Raw genomic sequence first — 10,583 nt, 5'->3', positions numbered from 1 at the left:
TGCGGGTACTTTCCTGGCCCGCCTGCAGTCCAGACCTGTCTCCCATCGAAAATGTGTGGCACATTATGAAGCGTAAAATACGACAGCGGAGACCCCGGACTGTTGAACGACTGAAGCTCTACATAAAACAAGAATGGGAAAGAATTCCACTTTCAAAGCTTCAACAATTAGTTTCCTTAGTTCCCAAACGTTTATTGAGTGTTGTTAAAAGAAAAGGTGATGTAACACAGTGGTGAACATGCCCTTTCCTAACTACTTTGGCACGTGTTGCAGCCATAAAATTGTAAGCTAATTATTATTTGCAAAAAAAAAATAGAGTTTATGAGTTTGAACATCAAATATCTTGTTTTTGTAGTGCATTTAATTGAATATGGGTTGAAAAGGATTTGCAAATCATTGTATTCTGTTTATATTTACATTTAACACAATTTCCCAACTCATATGGAAACGGGGTTTGTGTATATACATATACATATATATATATATATATATATATATATATATACATACATACAGTATATATATACTGTTTATATATGAATGAAGGATGTCGAGTGATTATTTTTTTAAATTAGATGAATTACACTGTAAACCTGTGATTAATCACGGTTATTATTTGTTTGCATAAATATTTGCGGAAGAAAATATCTCAATATTTGTCTACAAATGCAATTTAGTATTCAAAATGTCATACAGGAACGTTTTTTTAAATGTTTTACTGAACTGCAATTCATTGATTTGTTTGAAACATGGTGAAAATAAGTAAAAAGTAGAAATTAAGTGCACATTTTGAAAGTCTTTGTAATTTTCAAAAGTCTTGCAAAAAAGTTACAGTTACTAATAGATAATGTAACCTTAACACACTCATAAACAACTTGACAGGGCACCATTTACTCTTTTTTAGTTAAAACAGTTGTTTAAACAAGTTTGTTTACCTTTTTCAGATGACAATTCTGGTGTCAAATAAGATGGTATTTTAAACTTGATGTGTTCAGTTGATAAAAACGTGTGTCGCTGCAATACCAACAAGTTACCGTAGTTTTATCCAAAGTTTGTTATATATTTTTTAAATATTTAAAACAAAATATTGATATTATACGCTATCACTATAACGTGATATGTCATATCGCAATACAATGCTAGTGATATTATTCCCACTCCATAATATAAAAAATTGACTGAAATGTATTCAAAATGGTAGCACCATGGAACAGGGGTTAGTCCATGTGCCTCACAATACAAAAGTCCTGAGTGTCCTGGGTTCAATCCCAGGCTCGGGATCTTTCTGTACTATGGTTTCCTCCCACAGCCAAAACCATGCACCTGGGGATAGGTTGATTGGCAACACTAAATGGTCCCTAGTGTGTGAATGTTGTCTGTCTATCTGTGTTGGCCCTGCGATGAGGTGGTGACTTGTCCAGGGTGTACAACGGCTTCCGCCCGAATGAAGCTGAGATAGGCTCCAGCAACCACCCGCAACCCCGAATGGGACTAGCAGTAGAAAATGGATGGATGGATGGATGTATTCAAAACTGCATGTAAATGCAAACAGCTGATTAAATGTTTAAAGATTATCAGCTTCAAAATCTGCACTAAAATATTGCTTGCATGTAATTTTTAGTCAGACATTCACACTGTCCTGATTTACTCTGCTCTTTTCATTCTAAGTTGTACATCAGTGTGTATGATTATGCAAGATTGTCATAATTTAGGGCAGCACGGTGGAACAGGGCTTTGTGTATGTGCCTCACAATACGAAGGCCCTGAGTTCAATCCCAGGCTTGGGATCTTTCTGTGTGAAGTTTGCATGTTCTCCCTGTGACTGCGTGGGTTCCCTCCGGGTACTCCGGCTTCCTCCCACCTCCAAAGACATGCACCTGGGGATAGGTTGATTGGCAACACTAAATTGGCCCTTGTGTGTGAATGTTGTCTGTCTATCAGTGTTGGCCCTGCGATGAGGTGGCGACTTGTCCACGGTGTATCCCGACTTTCGCCTGATTGTGGTTGAGATAGGCTCAGCGCTCCCCGCAACCCCAAAGGGAATAAGCGGTAGGAAATGGATGGATAAATGTCATTATTAATTGGCAGGTGGATGGCATCAAATATATGTCATGTACAGTATAATTTATATTGTACATTCATGCATAAACAAGTCCAACAATTTCAACTGTGTGGTAAAAAACAATAATGTTTCAGTAAAAATACAGTTTTAGGTTATATACATAGCTTATTCAGTGATTATGGATTCGGAAAACTTACTGATCAATCCGCTCGATGGGAAGGTGAAGCAGGACCTCTAACTTTTGGCTGTTGAACTCTGGCCGGGCTTCCTGAAGTTTCTTAAAGCCCCGGAAGGCCTTATTTTTCTTCAGTTGGAGCTGAGAAAAATATTTTAAATGTAAAACATCCAATTTGACAATAAAGCAAATAGTCAATTGTTTTCAAGGTTGTTTAGGACAATGGAAACCATAGGGTCACTTTATGATTTTCTCTACATTTCTTTGTGGTCTACATAAGTGTTTCCTCACCATAACAGCAACCACAAAAGTATCTGTTTCTCAGCTGTGGTCTGTATGTGCCGCAGTGGTGCTCAATTGCAATTCACTTTTTCACCACTTGTAGCAGTAAAGACCATTTCAAACAGTCTGGAGCATAAGTCATAAACCAGTTTAACTTACATTTTATCAACAGTTTATTTAAGAAACGTATGTATTATTCCCTGCGATGAGGTGGCGACTTGTCCTTCTGCCCGAATGCAGTCGAGATAGGCTCTAGCACCACCCGCGACCCCAAAAGGGACAAACGGTAGCAAATGGATGGATGGATGTATTATTCCATCCATGCATCCAGTTTCTATCGCTTGCTTTATTATTTATTATTAGTTTAGTCAGAATTTATTTTAGCACTGCGTAATTGTATGTAAAAAAAAATATCAGTTTGTAGAGTCCCAATTGTAGCAGTATATTTATTTAGTATTTATTTTTGTAATCAGCCTGATCTAAGCCTTGAATATAGTATTTGTGATTAACAAATGGTTTAGTATCATTTGACAAGGTAAATCCTATTAAAGTCGGTTAGATTTAAATATCAAATACGATTAAAATCAAGAGTAAGATTATTAATTTAGTGTTAATATTTAAGTGGGCCCCGGGCCCCTCTGTAGTGAAAAAGTTGGGCCCTGAGGTCAAAAAGGTTAATATAACATGTAATGGTGGTTGCATAGATTTAGTCTTTGAAAACCATCTTCTAGCCGCTTTCTGACCGTTTTTTTTTTTTTTAGAATGCGCTGTTTTGTAGGCTGTATATTTACATACCAAAGTGCTCCTGCAGGCCAAACCCCCTTCTAGCGTGTCTCCACCCACCAGCCATATTTTTGTTTTTAGCACTTTCATATTGAGTCTACCGACGGAGTATAACTTTAGGCTACTCTTTTTGTTTTTATTAGAAATGGCAGTAGTTGAGGATTTGATCATGCATTTGCATGCACAAGCTGGTCCGCCCCACAAGAGGATATAAAAAAATAAGGATCTTATTGTTGACAACTGAATAAAAATGGCGGACTCGCGCAAAGCTCTACAGGTAAACCCTTACCATATGTGGAGATATCCGCTGGCGTAACTATTACAAAATACATCACAATTGTCCCAAATTCTAAACGGCTCGTTTGGAAAGAGGCAAAAGTGTTTTATTAATATCCCCGCCATGCCACAATGGTTTAGATTAAAATTTTTGGAATTTATGGGTATTCAAAATACACAAAAACACGGGCCAAAGGTATGAAAAGTTGGTTTCGTATGATATACCTGCTTAATGTCGACCACTTGATCATGTCCTGGTCTATAGTGCCTGCTTAAGTCAATGTCCACAAACATGGTTGACCGCTTTTTTTGCCATAACATTTCATTAAGAAGAATGTGCAACCTATTAATAGTTTCAGTTGCAGTGTCGGTCACGTCGAAAACCGCCTACGCTGACATCAATCAGTTAGTCCGAGGGGTGTCAACCACATGGGTTCCACTGTATTACGTACATTAAAAAATTCAGCCCAATTTAGTCAATTGTCAAATCGCCTTCCCAAAAATAGCACAAATATTATAGACAATCTCTAAATATATGTAAGACTGCATGTAAAAGTGCATCCAAACAATGCCTTACATAATTCCTACATTTTTATATACAACACACAACTAGCCTTTAATAAAATGATTAAAAAATAAAACTATATCCACTGTTACATATTTGTTATGGAAGTCTAATTAGGATCTTATACATAAAAAATATCATGAAACTGCTAATAATATCTGCATTCAGGTTGTAGACCCAATAAGGGACATAACAAAGACAACCCCGAATCTCCCATGATTTTTTAGATGCATGTTTCCACTGACAAACTCAAAGATCCTCCTCTTGAGACGTTTTATGCCAGGCTGCCGCGACGCAGAAATTGTAGGGAGGTTGGAGACGTCATTAAATATGATTCTGTACATCATGTAAGCATGAGAATGTGTCAAAATGTGGGTGACATAAAGCCCTTAACTTGTCACTCATGTCAATTATGAACAAACTCAGCAACTATATTTAAAGACACCCAAGGAACGCTCGACTGAGTTTTCAAAATTGTAACATTTTAACAAACAGGCTCTTTACACGATTAATTGAAAATCAATTCAACAGTAGAATTATTTGTTTTTGTGTTTTCATATTGAGGTCCAGTTCCCGAGCGTATACATGGCCAGTCTTACCTCAAGAACTTTTACGGCATTGTAAAAGTTGTCCACAAAGATGTTGTAGTGGTGAAATTGAGGACAAAACTGGTCAAAGCCTTGTCCAAAGTAGCCATTTTCCATGTGGACCAGCAAAGATCTACAAAAGACAGAATAAAACACAGATTATGACGACTAACATCATGATGAACATTATGTAAGAATTCAGACAGTGTATAAAACAAAGTCAAAAAGAGGGTTGCCTATCGTGGCAAAATTATTTAAAAAAGGCACCTAATGTTGGTGTTAACAACTTTAACATCTAATCAGTGTGGTTTAAAATATAATTCAAACAATCAGGTGAATAAACAATTTGAAGCAGGTTTTCCCAGACTGTTTAAGACCCAATTAAGAGACGGGGTGCCCAGCAGATATACTGTACACTGACAATTGACAACCCACAAAATCTGGCAAGGCACCTGTTTTTATATCACTACCTCAAGTTTGGGCATGGCGGATTCAGAGAATGGATGTGATTTTTCAAAATTAATTTCAGAATCTGTTTAATTGAATGGAATGAATCTGTTGGACAAATTGACTAAAGTATAACCTGTTTCAGTCGACATCTTAAGGTGGCTGACTCACACAGACCAAACTGGTTGTCGACATAGCAGAAAGAAATAGCCTTGCTAGCAAATTTACTAGCGGCATTCGTCAGACATAAAGAGAATGGACAATTATAAAAATGTTTAACTTACGTACCTTGTGAACATAAAAATATTTTTCTTCCGGTGGCTAACAGTCGTAAAGAATAAGGAAAAAGTGCATATTGCTAGTTGCGGAAAAGAGAAGTTTATTGTGAAATAATAAAGCATGTTTGGTCTGATGCTTAAGCTTTGAAGGTAAGTGACAGTTCCATTTTGACAGAACCACACCTATGCTTTGGCAGGAACACAAACGATACATGTCAATATAAACCAATACATTTTTCCCAGAAATAAAATTTTACATTGACTAAAGCCATCTATGAATAAACACGTAGGTGGATGTTAGTTTAAGCGGGCACTTTACATCAGGGTTTGCCCTACATATAAATGACTGTGGTGCAGAGCTATTGCAAGATAATGCCGCTACACATTCAAACTTGATTTTTCTTTTACATTCACACTTTTTTTTATGTAACCAAATTAAAGTAATTTATTGTATGAATGGATATACTGTATATAGTCTATTAATTACGTACTGTTGGCCATCCATCCATCTTCTTCCGCTTATCCGAGGTTGGGTAGCGGGGGCAGCAGCCTAAGCAGGGAAATCCAGACTTCCCTCTCCCCAGCCACTTCGTCTAGCTCTTCCCGGGGGATCCCGAGGCGTTCCCAGGCCAGCCGGGAGTCATAGTCTTCCCAACGTGTCCTGAGTCTTCCCCGTGGCCTCCTACCGGTTGGACATGCCCAAAACACCTCCCTAGGGAGGCGTTCGGGTGGCATCCTGACCAGATGCCCGAACCACCTCATCTGGCTCCTCTCAATGTGGAGGAGCAGCGGCTTTACTTTGAGCTCCTCCCGGATGACAGAGCTTCTCCCCCTATCTCTAAGGGAGAGCCCCGCCACATGGCGGAGGAAACTTATTTTGGCCGCTCTTACCTGTGATCTTATCCTTCCGGTCATGACCCAAAGCTCATGACCATAGGTGAGGATGGGAATGTAGATCGACCGGTAAATTGAGAGCTTTGCCTTCCGGCTCAGCTCCTTCTTCACCACAACGGATCGGTACAACGTCCGCATTACTGAAGACACCGCACCGATCCGCCTGTCGATCTCACGATCCACTCTTCTGTGGCCACTGTAGGCCATAATAACTTTTTAAAAAATCCTCAATATCATAAAAATGTTTGTTTATGCTTAACCCATCCATCAATACATTTTCTACCACTTGTCCCTCTTTTTGAAAAAATAAATTGTGCATCTAAACCACCTGTCAAGAGTGATAGAGCTAGTCACGTACCTAAACAGACTTGACACACGACACAAGTAAGGAGAGAAAGTTGAAGAGAAAGGTATTTCAAGTTAATTAATCCATTTCTTGTTCAAAAAAGCTGTGTAAACTAGTCTAAATATTTTGCTATTTCTACCGACAATAACGTCTGTTTTTTTGCCATGTGAACCTCCGTTTGGACGTGCTAGTGACTTTTTTCCCCAGGTACTCTGGCCTCCTCCCACATTCCAAAAATAAGCATTTTAGGTTCATTTGAGACTGTAAATTGTCCACAGGTATGAATGTTGGTGTGAATGATTCTTTGTCTAAATAGTGACCTCTGATCGGCCATGCTAAATTTGGTTAGTTTGTTAAAGTTGTCCATTGTAAATTAGCATTACACTAGCGGCAATGTAGTTGCACTTTCATCCTGCAAAACTGCATTGCTTTTTTAAATTTATTCCAAACTAAATGATACATTTTCAAATAATGTAATTAACATTTTCAACAGAACGGAAAATGATTTTTAAAAAAATATTTAATTCTAATCAATCCATCCATCACAACCAAGACAACGCAGTTTACCGGGATAGTATCACATTTTTAAACTACAAAAGCACTCAGAGAGAACAGACCTCCACCAGGACCCTACATCCAGCAAATTTCTGCCCATAACCTTTTGAGCTATTGTGAAAATTGGATATTTTTAAGTGTTTTTTTTTTTACTCCACAGTCATTTTTAAAGCAGCAAGTATTTTCCCAGATTGTGTGTATTCTCGCGATCTCCTTGCTTTAATCTTATATCCGCTAGTAAAAGGCGTGGCGCAGTGGCCGTGCGCAACCCGAGGGTCCCTGGTTCAATCCCCACCTAGTACCAACCTCGTCACGTTTGTTGTGTCCCGAGCAAGACACTTCACCCTTGCTCCTGATGGGTGCTGGTTAGTTTCTTGCATGGCAGCTCCCTCCATCAGTGTGTGAATGTTTGTGTGAATGGGTAAATGTGGAAGTAGTGTCAAAGCGCTTTGAGTACCTTGAAGGTAGAAAAGCGGTATACAAGTACAACCCATTTATCATTTAAGTTTTGTCTTAAGGGCTCCTGTTTGTCGGCTCACAGAGCTGTTTTAGCCAATTTTTTATCTGTTTTGCAGAAGCAGCTGTGCTCCTTTCTGGACGAGAGGGGCTGTTTTTGCTGTACATAAGCTGACTGTTTTTGTTTGGGTTTAGATCTCCCTTGTTGATGCTATGGTTGCATTGTAAGGGCTGGTCTCCTAAAGCTTTAGTAAAACTTGGACAAGTACCATTCTCTCTGGGGTCATTTTTACTTAACATATATGTCATCCGAACGAACTTGGGATTGACCAATGTGTTTTATTCCCCGAGAGGAAGGCTGGTCACGTGCAACACTAGCTATAGCAAAATGAAAGAAAGTGAGTGACCCCACTTGTCCGTCTCAACTATCTTTAACACTGCGGAGCCACTAACATACGCACACACAAAAAAATAATAACTTCAGCAATAACAACGGATTAGACTTATATAGCGCTTTTCCAGACACTCAAAGCGCTTTACAGGGAGAACTGGAAACCTGTCATTCATTAACACTGGTAAGCCACATTTTTAGCCACAGCTGCCCAGGGTAGACCAACAAAAACATGGCTGCCAATTTGCACCTACAGCCTTTAAGACCACCACCAAACATTAATTTACATTCATACACCAGTCAACTGCAATAACTAGGATAACAGGAACTGGATTTATACTAGAACCCTCAAGTTTACAGACGGCCGCTGTACTCTCTGAGCCATGTTGCCTTGAGACGCTTGTAATGTAAGCATAAGGTAATGTAGTAAAAACGATCAGGATCAGGTCCAAAATCTAAGCAAATGTTCTTTAGGATATTTCCTATAACTTTTTGATTTATTAAGCAAACTAACAGACAGACAAACCAATGGCAACAATTACATAAACTCCTAGAGGAGGAAAAAAAAAATGCATTAAAAAAAATGATGTCATTACTGCATGACAATATACTCATCTTTAACACAGGGCATGGTAAAGGTAACTCATATTTTATGCTTTATATTTTATGCTTTATATTTTATGCGCATCAAAGACCTTTGACATATTCATTTTCAAGCACTCTCCCGGTGCACATTTAGCCTCTGATCAAGCCGCATTGGATTTTGAGTGAGTGCACATTACAGCCTAAAAAATACTGCTGTTCTGCATTAGTGTGGTATCAATCAAGGCCCAATCACATTTGAAGTATCACTTTGCAGCAAAAAGTACACATTAGGTGTGTAACAATTTGTTTTAACAAAGATTCGATACGATTCAATATTTGTAGTTGCTGATACAATTTGGGATTTTTTTATATTTTTTTTAGAACAATACAGAACGATAGTGAGTTAGAAATGAATTCAGTACGTTTTTAGCAAAACAAATCAACCAGTGTGACTGTGGAAATAAATAGTGGATACTGGACACTTTAGGTGAAGTTTTCTGTATTGCTTTTATTTTTTGTAAAGGAATTATGTATGAATGAATTATGGGTACAAGCAAGCAAGTAAACAACAATGCATTCACATCTTATATAAGAAAAGTGCAACCACCAGTATACTAGGTTGAATTAACAGGAAACCCTTTCTGCTCACATTTTAAATATCCAAGCAATTTTCTATAAAAGTACAGTAATATTTTAACAGTAGATTTACCAGCTAAAAAAAGTTCTCTGACATGTCCATAGAGTAGCTGTTTTCTACCCTCGCATTGCCAATGACGGACATCGTCCCAGGTGTGTGGATGCGGAGGCACAGCACTGTTGATGGCGTTTTTCCTTTGCTTAATATTTTCATAGCTCACATCATTCATGTATTTATTTCTAATCCAATTACTTATTAATATTGTTCAGGGAGTCAGTGTGTCATGGAACTTGCAGCGCCGTTATTTCCATTGTGTCGGTCACATTTTCTGTAATTCAAAGTTGTGCTGCGACCTCATCATTGTGTTGTGTCGTATTTGTTGTGGCTTTTGCAATTGTGCTGTACCTGAAAGTTATGATATTGTTGAAATGTGGAGAAGGAAAGACAGTCGGAGATACACTCCGTCTCATACGCATTCTTGACAAGCGGTAAAAAACTTAAGAGTCAAAACACACATAAATTACATACACAAGCTGCTCTTCGCCACAATTCACGTTGTAACACTCAGCACATAAACACCCAACCTCTCAAGGGACCCGAACACGTCACAAAAACCAGCACCATCTCTTAAAGGCACACAGACACACATGTCAGAGATATTACACTTTTGTTTGCGTCTGTTATGACCTTTCTCGTCCACCGTAGATAACTGCCATTTTAGTTTTGATGACACTACAGACGGGTAAATAGACTTAATATATAAAACCATTATTATTACTTGAGCTAAACTTCATATAAAGTATAGCATTGTTAAATCCATCCATCCATTTCCTACCGCAATGTTTTCCTTTTTCGCGTATCGATAAACCTAATCGATTCTTTTTTAAAACAATCTTGGATTGATACCTATCCATTGGAAGGCAATCTTGATAGATATCTCGATACACTTGAAAATTAGGAAAAATAAATCCATATTTTGATGTATCAATCAATCGTCACACTCCTAATACACATGTTTAGAGAAAGTGTGAAGGTTGAGCAAAGTTTAGAGGGATGCTTCCTCGCATTAATGAGGGTTTAGCAGACGTTGCTCTGTAGTGCCATTTCCAGGCCTCTTCCACACACTTGGTGTATTTACTGGGGCCCAGACGGTAAGTCTACCTTAAGGGCAGCCGAGTCCACTTTGTAGTGAGAACATGCCTGCTGAACTCAGGAACAAAACAAGTGGATCAAGGCAAAGGCAAAACAGTTGTCAAGCCTGTCA

General features: G+C 38.4%; 1 protein-coding gene across 2 annotated transcripts in view; it reads right to left on the bottom strand.

The window, feature by feature from the left end:
- arhgef39 (Rho guanine nucleotide exchange factor (GEF) 39) overlaps positions 1 to 10,583 on the bottom strand; it is a 94,228-nt gene that overhangs the window by 61,687 nt on the left and 21,958 nt on the right. For both annotated transcript variants that reach the window (XM_061913228.1, XM_061913229.1), the window contains exons 4-5: positions 4,743 to 4,863; positions 2,260 to 2,378 (exon numbers count right to left, since the gene is read on the bottom strand). In XM_061913228.1, the coding sequence (XP_061769212.1) occupies positions 2,260 to 2,378; positions 4,743 to 4,863 (240 nt within the window). The remainder of the gene's footprint in view (positions 1 to 2,259; positions 2,379 to 4,742; positions 4,864 to 10,583) is intronic.

The sequence above is a fragment of the Nerophis ophidion genome, linkage group LG10, assembly GCF_033978795.1.
Source record: "Nerophis ophidion isolate RoL-2023_Sa linkage group LG10, RoL_Noph_v1.0, whole genome shotgun sequence".
In the NCBI taxonomy this organism is placed as follows: domain Eukaryota; kingdom Metazoa; phylum Chordata; class Actinopteri; order Syngnathiformes; family Syngnathidae; genus Nerophis; species Nerophis ophidion.
The sequence above is the reverse complement of the archived record's forward strand: the minus strand, read 5'-3'. Positions and strand labels throughout refer to the sequence as shown.